This window comes from Bison bison, unplaced genomic scaffold, assembly GCF_000754665.1.
Source record: "Bison bison bison isolate TAMUID 2011002044 unplaced genomic scaffold, Bison_UMD1.0 scf7180017864091, whole genome shotgun sequence".
In the NCBI taxonomy this organism is placed as follows: Eukaryota; Metazoa; Chordata; class Mammalia; order Artiodactyla; family Bovidae; genus Bison; species Bison bison.
In genome coordinates this window covers 46,943-65,110 of record NW_011494663.1, presented here as the reverse complement: position 1 = coordinate 65,110, position 18,168 = coordinate 46,943, and the positions used below count along the sequence as shown (strand labels likewise).

General features: G+C 41.3%; 1 protein-coding gene across 2 annotated transcripts in view; it reads left to right on the top strand.

The window, feature by feature from the left end:
* PLEKHB2 (pleckstrin homology domain containing, family B (evectins) member 2) overlaps nucleotides 1-18,168 on the top strand; it is a 48,509-nt gene that overhangs the window by 8,226 nt on the left and 22,115 nt on the right. For both annotated transcript variants that reach the window (XM_010838114.1, XM_010838113.1), the window contains exons 2-4: nucleotides 7,710-7,754; nucleotides 9,400-9,552; nucleotides 10,871-10,973. In XM_010838114.1, the coding sequence (XP_010836416.1) occupies nucleotides 7,718-7,754; nucleotides 9,400-9,552; nucleotides 10,871-10,973 (293 nt within the window). In that variant the 5' untranslated portion in view covers nucleotides 7,710-7,717. The remainder of the gene's footprint in view (nucleotides 1-7,709; nucleotides 7,755-9,399; nucleotides 9,553-10,870; nucleotides 10,974-18,168) is intronic.

Below are 18,168 nucleotides of genomic sequence, written 5' to 3'. Positions count from 1 at the left end.
GCTCCCTGCAGTTGTTTCTAATTCTTGTGAAGTTTCAGGTTTTTTTTTTTTTTTTAATCTTACATTTTTTAGTCTCTTATCTCGAGGCTTTCTCAGATGCCTGAACATATGTGCTGTGCTCAGACTCTCAGTCAGATCCTACTCTCTGTAGCCGTATTGATGGTAGCCCACCAGGCACCTCTGTTCAAAAGATTCTCCTGGCAAGAATACTGGAGTAGGGTGCCACTCCAGGGGATATTCCTACTCCAGAGTGTCTTTCCAACCCAGGGATCAAACCTGTGTCTCTGATATCTCCTGCGTTGGCAGGTGGATTCTTTACCACTGGCACTACCTAAGAAGCCTGAACATACATGCTGTTTCTACTTAAGATGTTAAAAATACTGACTGGAAGTTTGTATGTTTGTTTAAAGTTTACTACTTGGTCAGCTTTCTTCTAGGGTTTTAGGCAGAGATCAGTTGTTTTATAGAAAAAAAAAAATTTATCAGTATTAATGAGCCTTGGGCTGTGGCCTTTGCCCACACCTGAAGAGTCTGGGAGTTAAGTAAAGGAAGAGAAGAAGAAATTCAGGATGTTCACTTACTCTGTTACTCCTCTAAATGTGGCATCTCACTTCCACTCTGAGCTATCCCTGATGTCACCAAGAGTAGATAAATCCTCTGTGTTTCAGCCTTTCCAGAAGGGAAATCCTCAGGATTGGGGAGGATAGTAGCCTGGATGTGTCAGAGGGCTTAGTGACTCTTCTTAAAGACTTTCAGTAAATTCTGATAATCTCCCCCACCTTTAGAATTATCTCATACTTCTAAACCCTGAATCTTCACAGTGTTCTGTGACTAGGGTTGGCTTGCTATGTTTTGATTGTTAGCACATGAAAAGCAGAGAAAGCTAAATTTTATATTTATTAGTTACTACTTGTTCATTTACTTTAGACCCTTCACAATGTTCTTAGCAACTCATCTGCTTTTGTTTCTGTTGCCATTCTGTTGCCTTTGTGGATTTATGCAACTAAAATTGACTTCCTGAGAAAGCAGATTAGGTGTTTAATTTGTCATTAATGTTGAAAATAGCAAAGCAGTCACCAGGAGGGGTGATCTTTACATTATTAATAGATCGTTTGTCTTGGATTCTCATTTTAATGTCACTGTTGGGTTTTCTCTCTTTGAGAGTAATTCTCATGTGAATTGTTTAGTGCCAAGAAATGTGGATTTCTAGAAATATGTAATATTTCTAAATACTGTAGATGAAAAAATGGGAAGATGGATATTTAAAGTCTGCCTTTTTTTCTTTTTCCCTTCTGAGCACTGAGTTATCCTATCCTAGGTAACCTCAAGGCAGGGCAGGCTAGCAGGATCCAGGACCAGGAATTGGTCTAGGCTGATGATAAACCTGTTTTGGGCAGTGGCATGTGAATGCTCTACAAGGCTGAGGGCAAGTAGGCTGAGTGATGGGCAGTATCACTCCTCCTCCGCTCTGTGATCAGGGCTCAGGATATACTGGAGGAGCTTGGCAGGGGACAGACTGTAGATAAAAAGATGTAGCTGTGGTCCAGCATTGGTAAGGTGGGTCATTTAGGAGCAGAAGAGGCAGCTGCTCTTGTTTATGTACTTGTTCCCCTTGTGGTCTCTTTTTTGTGGCCCATTGCTGGGGTCTGTGTTGTGTTACGTCTCAGTTACGGGTTGGGAGCCAGAGGCTGAGGATTCCCCTGCTAATGAGGCAATAGCTCCAGGTAGTCGTGTGATATCCAGCGTGGTACCTGACAGAAGAGGCTAGCAGACACAGAGGAAGCACGCCTCTTTAATGGAGATAAAGAGCTTGCTTTTTAAGTTTTTGGACGGTTTGTAGCCTGTTCCTACAATCTTCTCTGCTGCCTGTGTTTCAGTACATGTGAGTCCTTAACTCAGAACTCTAGACTTTTTGTCTTAAAAAAGAAATTCTAACATCTTAGACTGTAAATAACAAATATCTCTTACTGTTAATGCTGTAACTTTGAGTTATTTAGTAAGGGGAAGGAGTTACACAAATCAACTTGTTTGACCTGTTTTTTTTTAACCACCACCCCCTTCATTGTGAAATTGAAGTCACAGTGTATGTTTTCTCAAGCACATTCTACAGTGATGTGGCTGTATGCTTTTAATCATTTTTATACTTAGGATGCCTTTTAACCTCAGTTGGTTCTAATGAACTGTAATTACTGTTTTCACATTGGCACTTGTGTTGTCACAGTTTGGCCATTAAATACCCTTTCTTTAGCTGGTTGACTTCTTTTCTTGAGAGCACCTTTGTTTTTTTGACAATAAGACATCTTAGGCACATCTTGAGATATCTTGTCCCTGAATTGTAACCAGCTCATTTTCAAGGAATACAGGCTCCTTTTAGAGGAGACCAGTATTAGAGATAAATATCTGGGCATGTAAGATTGTTCCATATAAGGACTAAGGGTAGACAGGATGATACCAGATAAGAAGCTACCTGAGTCTGCAGAACAATTACCCTTTTTCAAAAAGTCATGAGTTTCCGTTGCTAATTTCAGTTTAAGTTTCTCTCTACCTTGTAATAATCTACCTTTCCCTTTCTTCATTAGTTTTGAACTATTTAGCCATGCCAGAGGTACATTTATAATGCTGTCCTACCTATGTAGAAGTTTTTTTTTTTTTTTTTTCCATTTTATTCCTGTTTTAAATCTTGCCTCAAGTGGCCTGAAATTGATTTCCAAGTTGGGTTTTCAGTTTTCTCTTGTTGACATCCCCTTGAGTCACATCTACCTGAAAAGTGAAAGAACCCCAGCCTCACGCCCAAGCAAATGCCAAAGAAAACATAGGCACGATATCTGGCAACTCAAATATTGATGCATACAGTTAGTAAATAACTGGAAAGTTCTCGATCCTTAAGGAACTCTCTTTTTAAGTCTTTATCTTCCTGGATGCTAGTGGATCCAGGATGTGAATGGTCAGTTCTGGATTAATCTGGATATTAATTTTCAGTTCAGTTCAGTCACTCAGTTGTGTCCGACTCTTTGCGACCCTGTGGACTGCAGCATGCCAGGCTTCCCTGTCCATCACCAACCCCTGGAGCTTGCTCAAACTTGGGGTGTTAATCTTACAGGCACATAAAGTTGTTGGTCTCGGATTCTTGAAGACCCGTGAATAAATGAAGCTGCTGTTAATTTCAGTGTTAGACTGAGCTGCCATTTTGGCCAGTATGAATGTCAACAAATTGACATTTTGTTGCCAAAGGAATATCAATCACTAGAGATTTTAAACAATTTGCCACAGAAGTTTGGGAAACTCCTTCCTATTGCTCCACAGTTTTACACTGTTCGCTTGGTTCCACATCCACCAGCAAAGTTGTGTGGCGGCATTTCAGTCAGGTTTTATGTATGTGTTGTAAACTAGGTGGCTCCCAGTACCTACAGGCAATTTTTGGCTTAATCCCAACTGTTTTCCTTTTCACATGAAAAGGAAAATAAATGAGTTTCTGTTAATGATTGTAGGAAGTTTTAGTATAAATATCCAGAATTTGCCATGAGTGAATACCCTTCAGTTTTATGTTTTGGGGTAATAATACCACTGCAGAGATGTGATGGCATCTATAACATCCATCCCCTGTCTTTTTAACTTTTAACAAGTTTAATCTTTTTCTTCCATTAGAGTGTCAACTAACATAAAAGCTGGGCTTTTGGCTTGGTCACTGCTTTATCCTTAGTGTCTGCTGCAAGGCTGGGCACACATCAGATGTTCAAAGAATATTTGTTGAATGAAAATATAATAGTATTATTTCTCTGCCTCAAATCCTTTTGGAAGTAAATGATAGTTTTAGGGACATTACAGGCCACCCGTAACATTCTTTTGGCACCAGGGACTGTTTTCGTGGAGTAGGGGCCAGTGGGCTGTGGGTAGCAGGCTCTGCTTGTCTGCCACCCACCTCCTGCTGTGTCACGGACCACACCAGTCTGCTTCCTGGGGGTTGGGTACCCTTATTATAGGCTGCAAGTTGCAGAAAACTAGTTCAACTCGGTTTAAGTAATGACGAAACCCATCATTTTGCTTAATGGAAAACCTTGCATTAGCGGGAATTTTCCTGGTCGGGTGAGTCAGTGGCTCAGCAGTTAGCACTGCCTTCTCAACAGTCAGCTGCCTCAGGCGTGTACCCTCACCATCAGCAGCAGTAAGCAGCACGCACATCCTCTGGGAGAAAGAAGAGACTGTGCATCTAGTTCATCTGGGACTGTATGTTTTGAGTACCTAAATGTGGGAAAGATGAAAAAACATCTTTTCTTTCTTGGTGAGGACAAACAGCATGAATTGGCAAAAACTTCAGGGAGACTAAGAACATTCATTTTGAAGATGCTGAAATGTAGGATGACTCGTGAGCCGTACTTGGGCGTGGGAAACATTAAACGAGGGAGAACTCAGTTGTCCTTTTGAGGTGGCTACTTGGGCTTGTGCTCCGTTTTGCCAAACTTCCAAAACTTCTGTGTCTTAAGAGAATACCTAAAAATGCTAAAGTAGAAAACAAAAGTAGCTCATAATTTCAGCCTCCAAATAGTATCTGTTGATGTGTTCAGTCCCTGGCCTGGAAAGATCCCACGTGCCACGGGGAGCTCAAGCCTGTGTACCACGACTACTGAGGCCATGCTCTGAGCCCACAGGCTGCAACTACGGGGCCTGTGTGCCAGGAGCGCTGCAGCAGGCACGCCCCAGAACCCATGCTCCTCGAGAGGACGGTAGCCCCTGCTCACCACATGCAGAGAAAACACTCAGGCAGCAGTGAACCCAGTGCAGCCAAGAATTAAACAGATAAATAAATGATACATTTGCAAGTTGTTTTTAAAAACTTAAATATTACAGAAAGTTGTAATAGGGCTGAGTATTCACCCTCTTTTCTGACACTCAGCATTGCCTCATTCCTCTCCTCAGAGGTGCACATTATTAACAGTTTTATGATACCTTCCAGAAGACAGTTGTGCTGGTTGATATCAGCTCTGTGTGTTCATTAGCACACACTGTTCTGCTTCAGTCCTTTTCACATCTGTATGATTATCTGCCGTGTGTGGAGGGGCCTCTGGTTGGGGATAGTGTTAGGCATATGTGGGTGAAACTGCATGTGTGTATCAAGGAGGCATATTCCTAGGAATGGTGAGGTTGCTAGGTCAGAGTGTATGAATCTTTAAAATTTGGATGGATATTGTCAAATTCTCCTCCCAGAAGATTACAGCAGTTTTCATTCCTGCCCTTATGCTTTCTCCTTTCTGGGGCCCTATAATAGGTAATGTTGTTAACTTGTGATTTGAATTTTATTATTTGAATTGAGAGAGAAATGGAGTAGCTTATGAGTTTTTTGCCCATTCATGTTTCTTTTTCTCTGAACTGCCAAATAATTGCTGTTTCTGTTGTAAGTCGACTTTGTAAGTGAAGGAAAGTAACTCACTGCTGCCATGTATATGGTTGTAAAATGTATTTTTCTTAGTTTTTTATTGGTCTTCTTTACTGTTGGCACTCACATTTTTATTTTTATGGAGTTAAAGTTATTAGACTTTTTTTTTGTGTGTGAGTTCTGCTCTTTTTTTGTTCTGCTTTGACCTGGCCACTCCACCTGCTGACACCCATGCATGCCCATCTGTAACTGGGCTATGTAAAGTCATTAGGGCACACCCAGAGAAGGCAGTGGCAACCCACTCCAGTACTCTTGCTTGGAAAATCCCCTGGACAGAGGAGCCTGGTGGGCTGCAGTCCATGGGGTCGCTAAGAGTAGGGGACAACTGAGCGACTTCACCTTCACGCATTGGAGAAGGGGCTGGCAACCCATTCCAGTGTTCTTGCCTGAAGAATTAACCCACTCCAGTGTTCTTGCCTGGAGAATCCCAGGGACAGAAGAGCCTAGTGGGCCGCCGTCTATGGGGTCGCACAGAGTTGGACACGACTGAAGTGACTTAGCAGCAGCGGCAGCAGGGCACACCCAGGGTAGGGCTTAGGCAGCTGGACCCCAGAGCCCCACGATTCCAGGTATGTTAGGAGAAGTCACAAGTCCTTGACAGAGCTGAATCTTTGAGTTCTGGGGCTGTTTTATGTCTATTAAACCTAAGTGGAGTTAGACTTAGTAAGGTGGGCAGGATTGTGTTTTTCAGTCGCCAAGTTCTGTCTGACTCTTTGCGACCCCATGGACTGCAGCATTCCAGGCCTCTCTGTCTCTCACCATCTTCTGGAATTTGCCCAAGTTCCTGTCCATTGAATCGGTGATGCCATCCCACTACCTCAGGCTCTGTTGCCCTCTTCTTCTGCCTTCAATCTTTCCCAGCTTCAGGGTCTTTTCCAGTGAGTTGGCTGTTTGCATCAGGTGGCCAAAGTATTGGAGTTTCAGCATCAGTCTTACTTTTAAAAAGATGGGCAGGGTGCTGAGGCTAAAAACTAGAATGTATGTGTGGGGGTTTGTATTGGCCCCGTTAACAAGGTATGAGGTAAATTTCAGATGGCCAGTGAGATAAAATGACTTTGGTCCTTTACCCAGCTGAAAGGAGTAGAGACAGAGAGACCAAAGGACTGTGATTTTGTGATATGATTAGAAACATGAACTTCTAAAACGTTGGCATTTTCTGAGAGACTAGAGATATTAGGAGTTTTTTTTTTTTTTTTAATCCATAATAAATCCCTCCCAACCATACCTGAGTTTATACTAATGAGATGACTCTTGGTGTGGGGTGCACCTAAGTGACTTCAGGATGGGGCTGGTTGCCAGAGGAACCAAGCTTGTGATGAGAAGGTTAGAACTTTCAGCCCCAGTCCTGGACCTCCAGAGATGGCAGAGAGACTGCCGCTTAATCACCAGTGTCCAGTGATGTAATCATGGCTACCTAATGGAATCTCCTTACTGCTGCTGCTGCTGCTGCTGCTGCTAGTCGCTTTAGTTGTGTCTGACTCTCTGCTACCCCACAGATGGCAGCCCAGCAGGCTCCCCCATCCCTGGGATTCTTCAGGCAAGAACACTGGAGTGGGTTGCTACCCCCTTCTCTGATGCATGAAAGTGAAAAGTGAAAGGGAAGTCGCTCAGTCGTGTCTGACTCTTAGCGACCCCATGGACTGCAGCCTACCAGGCTCCTCTGTCCATGGCATTTTCCAGGCAAGAGTACTGGAGTCGGGTGCCAGGAATCTCCTTAGGAACCCATAAATGACGGAGTTTGAATGGTCACATGGAGATGCTGGGAAGTGGTGCCAGGAGAGGCAATGGAAGCTCTGCTCGCACACTTCGCGCTCTTCGTCTCATCCATTTGGCTGTTCCTGAGTTGAATCCTTTTATAATAAAGAGAAAATTGTAAAGTGTTTTCCTGAGTTCTGTGAACCATAGCAGATTATTGAATCTCAGGAGGGAGTCAGTATATATCTATATGAATTTGTATGTATAAGTAAATCAGTTTATATGTATCAGTCTCCCAATTTATACATCAGAAATACAATAGGCCTAGGACTTTTCTCTAAAGTGGGAGCACTCTTGTGGAACTGAACCTTTAAGCTGTGAGGTCTGATGCTAACTCCACATAGTTAGTGTTGGAATCCACCTGAATCAGTAGACATCCAGTTGGTGTCCTGAGAATTGGAGAATTGGTTACTGGTATGGAAAAACCACACATATTTGGTGTCAGAAGTGAGTAAAAACAGCTCATATGGATCATTCTGTTTTCTGAATATGATTTTGAACCTGCCTATTTTTTTTTCTGTAGGTGAGAAAATGGCATTTGTGAAGAGTGGATGGTTGCTGCGACAGAGTAAGTATAGTTCACGAGTGAGCCCCTTGGTCTGGGTTTAGAGTTGCCTTAGGACTCATCTTTTATTTCTGTGGCTCATACTGCTGACATATATAAACAAATAACAAAGTCTTATTAATGCTGTTGCTCTGGATTTCCTCTTGCAGATTTTTAGATTTCTGTGAACTGTTTTTCTGCACACATGAAGCTTCTTGCTTGCTGCCTTGACAGAAACCAGGGGATAGTAGTCCCTGCTGGTTTTTCTTACTAGCATTCTCTATTATTAATGGCTGACCTGAGGTTCTTAAGTCTACCCAAACTGAGCTGGTATATTACTATGAAGGTACTGCTTACTTTGTAGGAAATAGCTATCTCATCCTAGGAATTGAACGGTGATGAGATTCTGAAATACTGGTCTTCAATTATAGATTAAGATTTGCTCTGAGGGAGTGCGTTTATCTAAAACCAAATCTTTTTCGTCTCCTAAAGGACTCTGGAGAAGAGACTCAGTTCTTTCCCTGAGAGATTGAGTTCATTTTCTTGGACTCGTCTCTGTGGGCCTGACAGTCTGGTTTAGGATTCTGAATTTGGGGCTTTTGATGGCAGGTGTGGTGCTTGGCTAGCACTCCTCAGCCTCGTGATCACACCTGTCTGTATTTGGGTGGCTCTCTTCAGTAGTTTTTGCACAGCTCAGGCGCTGCCAATCAAATAGATACTGGATGCCAATTGTTTATCAGTGTGGGCAAATGCTGTGGTTGCCCCTCTGGGTGCTTGATAGTGGTAAGAGAAATTCGGAAGGCTGCTGTGAAGAGTATTCTTTTGGTACCTGCAGTGGACATGGGAGATACGGAGAGGCACATGCAATGGAATTTGTGCACACTGGCCTAGAATTGGGATCTATAGGAACAAAAGATGTAGCTGTTAGGTATAGATATGGTGCAGGGATGACTTTTGAGTTTTCCTTTTTCGTTGACAAGGAAATTAGAGTTTTGTGAAGTTAAATGCCTAGTTCAAGATTACAAATGAAAGGATGCATTCTCTCAAACTGATAGACTGTGATGGATGCATGTTGGATGGGAGCCAGGCCTTGGGAGTGAATGTGTCCAGTATCTGAGCCTGCCTCTGCATAGCCTCAGGCGGGGAGACTCTCCCACACTGTGGGATGTAAGGGAAGGTGAATGTTAGAGAAAAGTACACATGAAGGCCTTTCAAGAAAAAGAGAAAGATATTTTCCAGAAGAGGAAGGTATTACTGTTATTTCTAAATAGAGAGTTTATAGTCCAACATTTTCTAATCAATCTAGCAGTTAGATACTACTCGGAAGGTTTAGATATACCACATGGAGAGTTAAATGCTAGACATGTTTCATTAGCTCAAAATTTATTCAGCTTTTTTTTCCTTTTACGTTTTGAAACTTCAGTCGGCAGGGTTCTCAGTAGGAATGACATTCTCATCTTGGTGTATGCTGCCTGCATCCCCGGTGCAGCAGGAGTGTTGGTGCAGTCCGGGTCTGCTTTCACTTCCGTTTTGATAGACTGCCCTGGGCAGGCGTATGCAGGGATCCTTTTGGGGCAAGAGGAAAGTTTCCTTTGTTTCTGTTGCCTGTGAGTCAGAGGACAAAGTCCTTGCTTTTCCACTCAAAGCCAACATTTCCACTTTTTTTCAGGTACTATTTTGAAGCGCTGGAAGAAGAATTGGTTTGACCTGTGGTCAGATGGTCACCTGATCTATTATGATGACCAGACTCGGCAGAGCGTAGAAGATAAGGTCCACATGCCAGTGGACTGCATCAACATTCGCATGGGGCATGAGTGTCGGGGTAAGTGGGTTTGCCGTGTCCAGCTTCTGTCACCTACCGTTCCCCATTCTTGGTGGGAGTGATTCCTCTTTCTTAGCCACTTTGCTTTCATTTACAGATCAAGAAGGGTTTCATGTAGGAAGAGGTAGCCAGATGAAACCAGACACCTGATTAAAACCCACATGGGTCGGCAGATTAATTTTCCCCCATCAGTCCACATTTCTGTTCTCTTTCATGAAGAAAGTGGTTGAGAACTAAGGAATCAGAGTGCTGGGAACCCCAAGAAGGATGGAGCTACTCTGGGTAGTTTAGATTTTGTGACTCAGAAACTGGCTTATTGAGAGCAGCTCCAGTCAGTTTCTTAAAATCTGATGTCTTTCCTGGAGTTACCTCTTATATAAATTTTGAAGGAGTAGTTTTTTAATAAGCACAGACTTTTCTGTTTCTAATTAATGGCATATGTGGATTTCTCTGTTTGTTTTATTAACTCTGGAGTACAGAGTCCGCTGTAGTAACCATTGGTGTTATAACATCCTGCCCATATAAGTTCTTGAAACACAAGTTTCTATGGACTAGTTGTTGAAATTCTTACTTGAACCAGGCTCAGATATTATAGGTCTTATACTTCTTGGTACACAGATATACTTTATTTCTTTTTATGAGTTTTTTTGTTTGTTTTAAAAAAATATTTATTTTGGTTGTGTCGAGTCTTAGCTGCCGCACGTGGGATCTTTGTTGCTGGGTATTTTGTTGCAGCATGCAAACTTCTCTCTAGTTGCGGTGTATGAGCTATAGAGTGTGTGGGCTTAGCAGTTGTGGCGTACAATCTCTGGTTGTGCCACACGGGCTTTTGCTCGGGCTTAGTTGCCCCGTGGCATGTGGGATCTTAGTTCCCTAACCAGGAATCAAACCCCCATTCCCTGCATTGGAAGACAGATTCTTAACCATGGACCACCAGAGAAGTCCCAGAGATACTTTGAACATCTGATTTTCACTTCTAAAGCAGCGATGTAGTTTGATGCTTCCTGTGAATAAAAGAAGTAAGTATTCTAGTAACTGATGCTTTGCCACACTTTTCATTGTGCTTAGTGTTCTGATGTCTGGGCTGTTCTGTGTGTCACCATATGTGGATGCCCTCTTAAAGAGACTTACTTGTTTGTCGTGCAGGAAGTCTAATTAGTACGGGGTAATGATTCATGTGTTTGGTTCTGTAGGGCAGAATAAAGGTGTTTTATAATTACAGTGTTCTGAAGTACTGGTCCTTTGCTTATCTGAGCTATTAAGAAGAAATCCTTGGGGAAAAAAAAGTGGTATTAATATTTCTGTATATTTTTTATAGATATTCAACCACCAGATGGGAAGCCAAAAGACTGTATGCTGCAGATTGTTTGCCGAGATGGAAAAACCATCAGTCTTTGTGCAGAAAGCACAGATGATTGTTTGTAAGTTTTTTCTGATGTGTTTAACTTAACAAGTACTTTCTGTTTTAATTTCCAGTTGCAGGAAGGAAAAAGCATGGGAGTTAAGTTTTCCTTTAGACAGCAGAAAAGTGACTTAGAGGTGTGTGAAAGGAATGTTAACAGTGTCTTAGTCCATATCTGATGCCCTGATGCTGGTTTCTGCCTCTGCAGAGCTGCTCATGCAGTGTCCTGATACAGTGACTGTGGCAGGAAGTATGAGATACAGTCGCTTTGCGTTCTTTCCTCATTACTAGATGTGTACTGGACGATGGGCATGGCTAAGTGGGTTCTGAAACCTTTTGATTTTTTTGGCTGTGCTGCCTGGCTTGTGGGATATCAGTTCCCTAACCAGTAATCAGACCTGGGCCCACAGCAGTGAGAATGCAGAATCCTAACCTGTAGACTAGCAAGGAATTACCATTAAATCTTGTTATTTTAATGTAAATATCTTTTTAAATAGCAGTGACATCTGTATTATATAGCCTTTTCCCTCTTTTGATGGTTCTCACTCCCATTTGCTATCTCTGAAGAAAGAGTATAGAAATATAAGAAGGAAAGCCCAACTTTATTAATTCTCATCCCATAACATCCCATACATAGGATTAATGTAGGACGAGAATCTTGAAAACTCTGAATTTTTTTTTTTTCCTGTCCAAACTCTACCACTACCATAGGTTAACTCTGGACATTTTGAGAATTCATTAACAGAGATTATAATAATATTCCTGTATATTAAAATATTCATATGTATATGACATTTTTATAAAATCCAGGTGGCCAGTTTGTTAGAGTACCTGACCCTGCATTTTATATATATGCTTATCCTCAATATAGGCATTCTAAAGTTTAGGGTTTATTTTAAATGCCAGATGTAGTTTATTTTTTACATTCTTATTTGTATTAGTGAATCATAAATGTCACTTTCTGGAAGAAGTGTAGCTTTCATACAGACAAATGGAGACATGAACTCATCAAGCCAGTTAGCTACTGTTTTATAAATTGGATCTCTGTATATTTTTACTAGTCAGTAATTTAAGCTTGTGTACATTGAACACTTCCTTTGAACTGGGCTCTGTGCTGACTGCTTCATATATATTGTTTAATCCTCACTTTATAACATGGGTTGTTGTTGTTCAGTCGCTCAGTTGTGTCTGACTCTGTGACCCCATGGACGGCAGCACACCAGGCCTTCACTGTCACCCAGAGTTTGCTCAGACTCATGTCCATTGAGTCGATGATGCCATCCAACCATCTCATCTGTCATCCCCTTTTACTCCTGCCGTGTCTTTCCCAGCATCAGAGTCTGTTCCAAGGAGTCACCTCTTTGCATCAGGTGGACAAAGTATTGGAGCTTCAGCATCGGTCCTTCCAATGAATATTCTATGATATTGATTTCCTTTAGGATTAACTGGTTTGATCTCCCTGGTGTCTAAGACACTCAAGATTCTTCTCCAACACCACAGTTTGAAGCAACAATTCTTTGGTGCTCAGCCTTCTTTATGGTCCAACTCTCATGTCTGTACATGAGTACTGAAAAAACCATACCTTTGACTAGATGGACCTTTGTTGACAAAGTGAGGTCTGTGTTTTTTAGTACGCTGTCTAGATTTGTCATAGCTTTCCTTCCAAAGACAAGCATCTTTTAATTTCATGGCTGCAGTCACTATCTGCAGTGATTTTGGAGCCCAAGAAAATGAAATCTGATACTGTTTTACTTTTTCCCATTTATTTGCCATGAAGTAATGGGACTTACTCCTTGGAAGCAAAGTTATGACCAACCTAGATAGCATATTCAAAAGCAGAGACATTACTTTGCCAACAAAGGTCCTTCTAGTCAAAGTGAAAGTGAAGTCGCTCTGTCATGTCTGACTCTTTGTGACTCCATGGACTGTAGCCTACCATGCTCCTCAGTCCATGGTATTCTCCAGGCAAGAGTACTGGAGTGGGTTGCCATTTCCTTCTCCACCTTCTAGTCAAGGCTATGGTTTTTCCAGTGGTCATGTATGGATGTGAGAGTTGGACTGGGAAGAAGGCTGAGTGCTGAAGAATTGATGCTTTTGAACTGTGGTGTTGGAGAAGACTCTTGAGAGTCCCCTGGACTGCAAGGAGATCCAACCAGTCCATCCTAAAGGAGATCAGTCCTGGGTGTTCATTGGAAGGACTGATGCTAAAGCTGAAACTCCAATACTTTGGCCACCTCATGTGAAGAGTTGACTCATTGGAAAAGACCCTGATGCTGGGAGGGATTGGGGGCAGGAGGAGAAGGGGACGACAGAGGATGAGATGGCTGGATGGCATCACCGACTTGATGGACATGAGTTTGAGTGAACTCCGGGAGTTGGTGATGGAGAGGGAGGCCTGACGTGCTGCGATTCATGGGGTCGCAAAGAGTCAGACTCGACTGAGCGACTGAACTGAACTGAACAGAATGGGACTGGATGCCATGATCTTAGTTTTTTGAATATTGAGTTTTAAGCCAGCTTTTTCACTGTCCTCTTTCACACTTAACAAGAGACTCAGACAGGGGCTCTGTGTCAACTTAGAGGGGTGGGATGGGGAGAGAGATGGGAGGGAGTTTCAAAACGGAGGGGACATAGGTATACCAATGGCTGATTCGTTTTGAGGTTTGACTGAAAACAACAAAATTCTGTAAAGCAATTATCCTTCAATAAAAAATTAATTTAAAAAAATTCAAGAGGCTCTTTAGTTCTTCTTCACTTTTTGCCATTATAGCGGTATCATTTGCATATCTGAGGTTGTTGATATTTCTCCCAGCAACCTTAATTCCAGCTTGGGGTTCATCCAGACCGGCATTTTGCATGATGTACTCTGTATACAAGTTAAATAAGCAGGGTAACAAAATACGGCCTTCCCATACTTCTTTCCCAATTTTGAACCAGTCCGTTCCATGTCTGATTCTAATTGTTGCTTCTTGACTTGCATACAGGTTTCTCAGTAGACAGAAAAGGTGGCCTGGTAGTCCCATCTCTTTAAGAATTTTCCAGGGTTTGTTGTGATCCACACAGTCAAAAACTTTAGTGTAGTCAATGAAGCAGAAGTAGATGTTTTTCTGGAATTCCCTTGCTTTTTCTGTGAACCAACAGATATTGGCAATTTGATCTCTGGTTCCTCTGCCTTTTCTTAATCTAGGTTGTACATCTGGAAATTCTGGGTTTACATACTGTTGAAGCATACTTTGAAGGATTTTTGAGCATTACCTTGCTAGCATGTGAAATGAGCACAATTGTTTGGTAGTTTGAACATTCTTTGGCATTACCTTTCTTTGGGATTGAAATGAAAACTGACATTTTTCGAGTCCTGTGGCCACTGCTGAGTTATCCTGATTTGCTGACATATTGAGTGCAGCCCTTTAACAGCGTCATCTTTTAGGATTTTAAATAGCTCAACTGGAATTCCATACCTCTTCTAGCTTTTGTTCATAGTAATGCTTCCTAAGGCCCACTTGACTTCACACTCCAGGATGTCTGGCTCTAGGTGAGTAACCACACTATCGTGATTATCTGGGTCAGTAAGGCCTTTCTTGTACAGTTCTTCTGTGTATTCTTGCCACCTTTTCTTATTATCGTCTGCTTCTGTTAGGTCCATACTGTTTCTGTACTTTATTATGCCCATCTTTGCATGAAATGTTCCTTTGGTATCTCTAATTTTCTTGAAGAGATCTCTAGTCTTTCCCATTCTATTGATTTTCCTCTATTTCTTTGCATTGGTCACTTAAGAAGGCTTTCTTATCTCTCCTTGTTATTCTCTGGAACTCTGCATTAAGTTGGGTATATATCTTTCACTTTTTCCTTTTCCTTGTCTTTTCTCAGCTATTTGCAAGGCTTCTTGGAACAACCACTTTTTCTTCTTGCATTTCTTTTCCTGTGGAATAGTTTTGGCCACTGTCTCCTGTGCGGTACTGTGAACCTCCATCCATAGTTTTTCACGCACCCTGTCTACCAGATCTAATCCCTTGAATCTATTCATCACCTCTACTGTATAATCATAAGTGGTTTGATTTAGGTCATACCTGAGTGGAAGAAAATAGTTTTCCCCACTTTCTTCAATTTAAGCCTGAAGTTTGCAATAAGGAGCTCATGATCTGAGCCACAGTCAGCTCCCGGTCTTGTTTTTGCTGACTATATAGAGCTTCTCATTCTTTGACTCTAAAGATTTCAATCAGTCTCATTTCGGTGTTGACCATCTGGTGATGTCCATGTGTAGAATCGTCTCTTGTGTTTTTGGAAGAAGGTGTTTGTCTTTATAGCCCTTTGTTCTTAACTGCTCTACTCTACTGTATGCTGAGATGTCATGTGTGGACTGTTCCTTTAAGTAATAGTGGAAAAAAACATCTAGAACTAAAATTTTAGAATAGTTTAATAACGAAACATAGAGGAGGGAGAAGAGTTGTCATAGAGGAGGGAGAAGAGTTCAAAATACACTGAAAGACTTGCCTTGTTTAGCTTTGAAGAGCTAGGTGAGTCAGAGGAGGCTGTTTCTTAACCTGTATGGGAAAACAGAGGTTTATTTATGTGTTGATTTTAAGCATCAGTTCTTCAGCACTCAACCTTCTTTATGGTAATTCACATCCATACATGACTACTGGAAAAACCATAGCTTTGACTAGATGGACCCTTTGTCAGCTAAATGATGTCCTATTTGCTTTTTAGTATGCTGTCTAGGTTTGTCATAGCTTTTCTTCCAAGGAGCAAGTGTTTTTTAATTTCATGGGTGCAGTCACCATCCATAGTGATTTTGAAGCCCAAGAAAATAAAGTCTGTCACTGTTTCCATTTTCCCCCCATCTATTTGCCATGAAGTGATGGGACTGGAAACCATGAGCTTATTAGTTTTTTGAGTGCTGAATTTAAAAAAAATTAAATTTATTTTAATTGAAGGATACTTGTTTTACAATATTGTGTTGTTTTCTGCCAATTATCAACATGAATCAAGCATAGGTATACTTATGTCCCCTGCCTGTTGAACCCCCTTCCACCTCCCTTCCCATTCCACCCCTCTAGGTTGTTACAGAACCCTGTTTTTAACCTTCACCAAGAAGCTCTGTAGTTCCTCTTCACTTTCTGGCATTAGGTTGGTATCAGCTGCATATCTGAAGTTGTTGGTGTTTCTCCCAGCAATCTTTTTTTTTTTTTAAGATTTATTTATTTGTGGCTGTATGGGTCTTTGTTGCTGCTCTGCGGCTTTCTCTAGTTGTGGAGAGTGCAGGTTACTGTTTAGCTGTGGTGCACAGGCTTCTCACCACAGTGGCTTCTCCTGTTGTGAAGCATGTGTTCTAGAGTGTTGGCTCAGTTGCGTGGCACATGGACTTAGTCGCTCCATCCGTGGCATGTGGGATCTTCCTGGAGCAGGGATTGAACCCATATTCCCTGTATTGGCAGACAGATTGTCAACCACCGGACCACCAGGGCCGCCCTCTCCCAGCAATCTTTGGATTCATGCACACCAGCATTTTGCATGACGTACTCTGCGTATGAGTTAAGCAAGCACGGGTGACAACATACAGCCTTGACGTACTCCATTCCCAATTTTAAACCAGTCCATTGTTCCATGTCCAGTTCTAACTGTTGCTTCTTGGTCTGGCTGTAGGTTTCTCAGGAGACAGATAAGGTGGCCTAGTAGTCCCCTCTCTTTAAGAATTTTCCACAGTTTGCTGTGATTGACACAAAGGTTTTAGTGTAGTCAATGAAGCAAAAGTAGATGTTTTTCTGCAATTCCTTTGCTTTTTATGATCCAGTGGATATTGGCAGTTTGATCACTGATTCCTCTGCCTTTTCTAAATCCAGTTTGTACATCTGGAAGTTCTCAGTTCATATACTGTTGAAGCCTAGCCTGAAATATTTAGAGCATTATCTTGCTAGCATGTGAAATGAGTGCAATTGTATGGCTACCTTAGAATGGCTGTTACCAAAAAGATAAAACATAAGTTGTTGGGTGAGGATGTAGAGAAAAGGGAATCCTGTGCACTTTTGGTGGGAATGTAAATTTATGAAGCCACTATGGAAAACAGTATGGAGGTTCCTCAAAAAAACAAAAATAGAAGTAAGATATGATTCTGAAATGCCACTTTTCAACATATATTTGAAGGGGATTAAATGGTTGTGTTGATGAGATAGCTGCAACCTTGTGTTTCTTGCATTATTTATAGTAGCCAACACATGGAAGCAACTTAAGTGTCTGAAGAATGAATGAATTGATAAATAAAATGATACACACACACAGACTTGCACATGTGTGGGCAATGGACTGTTAATCAACTATAGAAAAAGAAACCCTGCTTTCACAACAATATAAATGGATCCTGAGGGCCTTATGCTAAGTGAAGTAAGTCAGAGAAAGAAAAATGACTGTATTTCTCACTTATGTGAAGAATCTAAAAAAGCTGGACATGACTGAACAATTAACACTTTCATTTTCATAGAAGTGGAGAGTAGAATTCTGTTTACCAGTGGTTGAGGGAAATGGTGAGATGTTGGACAAAGGGTATAAGCTTCCAGCTGTAAGATGAGTAAGTTCTCGGCATCTCTTGTACAGCAGTGATTATAATTAATAGTTTTGTTTCATATACTTGAAAGTTAAGGGAGTAGATCTTAAATGTTATCACCAAAGAAGTAAAAAATTAATCAGGTGTGTAGGGGTAGAGGTCCCTTATTGCAGCAATCAATTTATATTATATGTGATTCTGATCATCATATTGTACACCTTAAACTTAATTTATTATATATCAGCTTCTCAAATACCAGCATTATTTTTAAGTGCAAAATATTGCTGACCTTCTGTATCTCATATGTGGAACTTTATGTAGCCATTTAAAAAATCAAATATTAATAGATCTGTGTCTGTAACATGACCTGATAAAGTATAGGTTTAGTGCAGTTAATTAAGCATGGTGCATTTTATATTTATTTAAAAGTGAAGGACTTCCCTGGTGGTCCAGTAGTTAAGACTCAATGCCTCCACTACATGGAGCATGGGTTAATCCCTGGTCAGGGAACTAAGATCCCATATACCTGCAGCTCAGCCAAAAATTAAAAAAAAAGGAAAAACTATAATATAGATTATAGTTTAAATATTACATATGTATCAATACTGTAGATTTTTTTCTTTACATATTATATATTCCTAGTGCATGTCTCAAGTGAGTTGACTGAGTGAGTCAT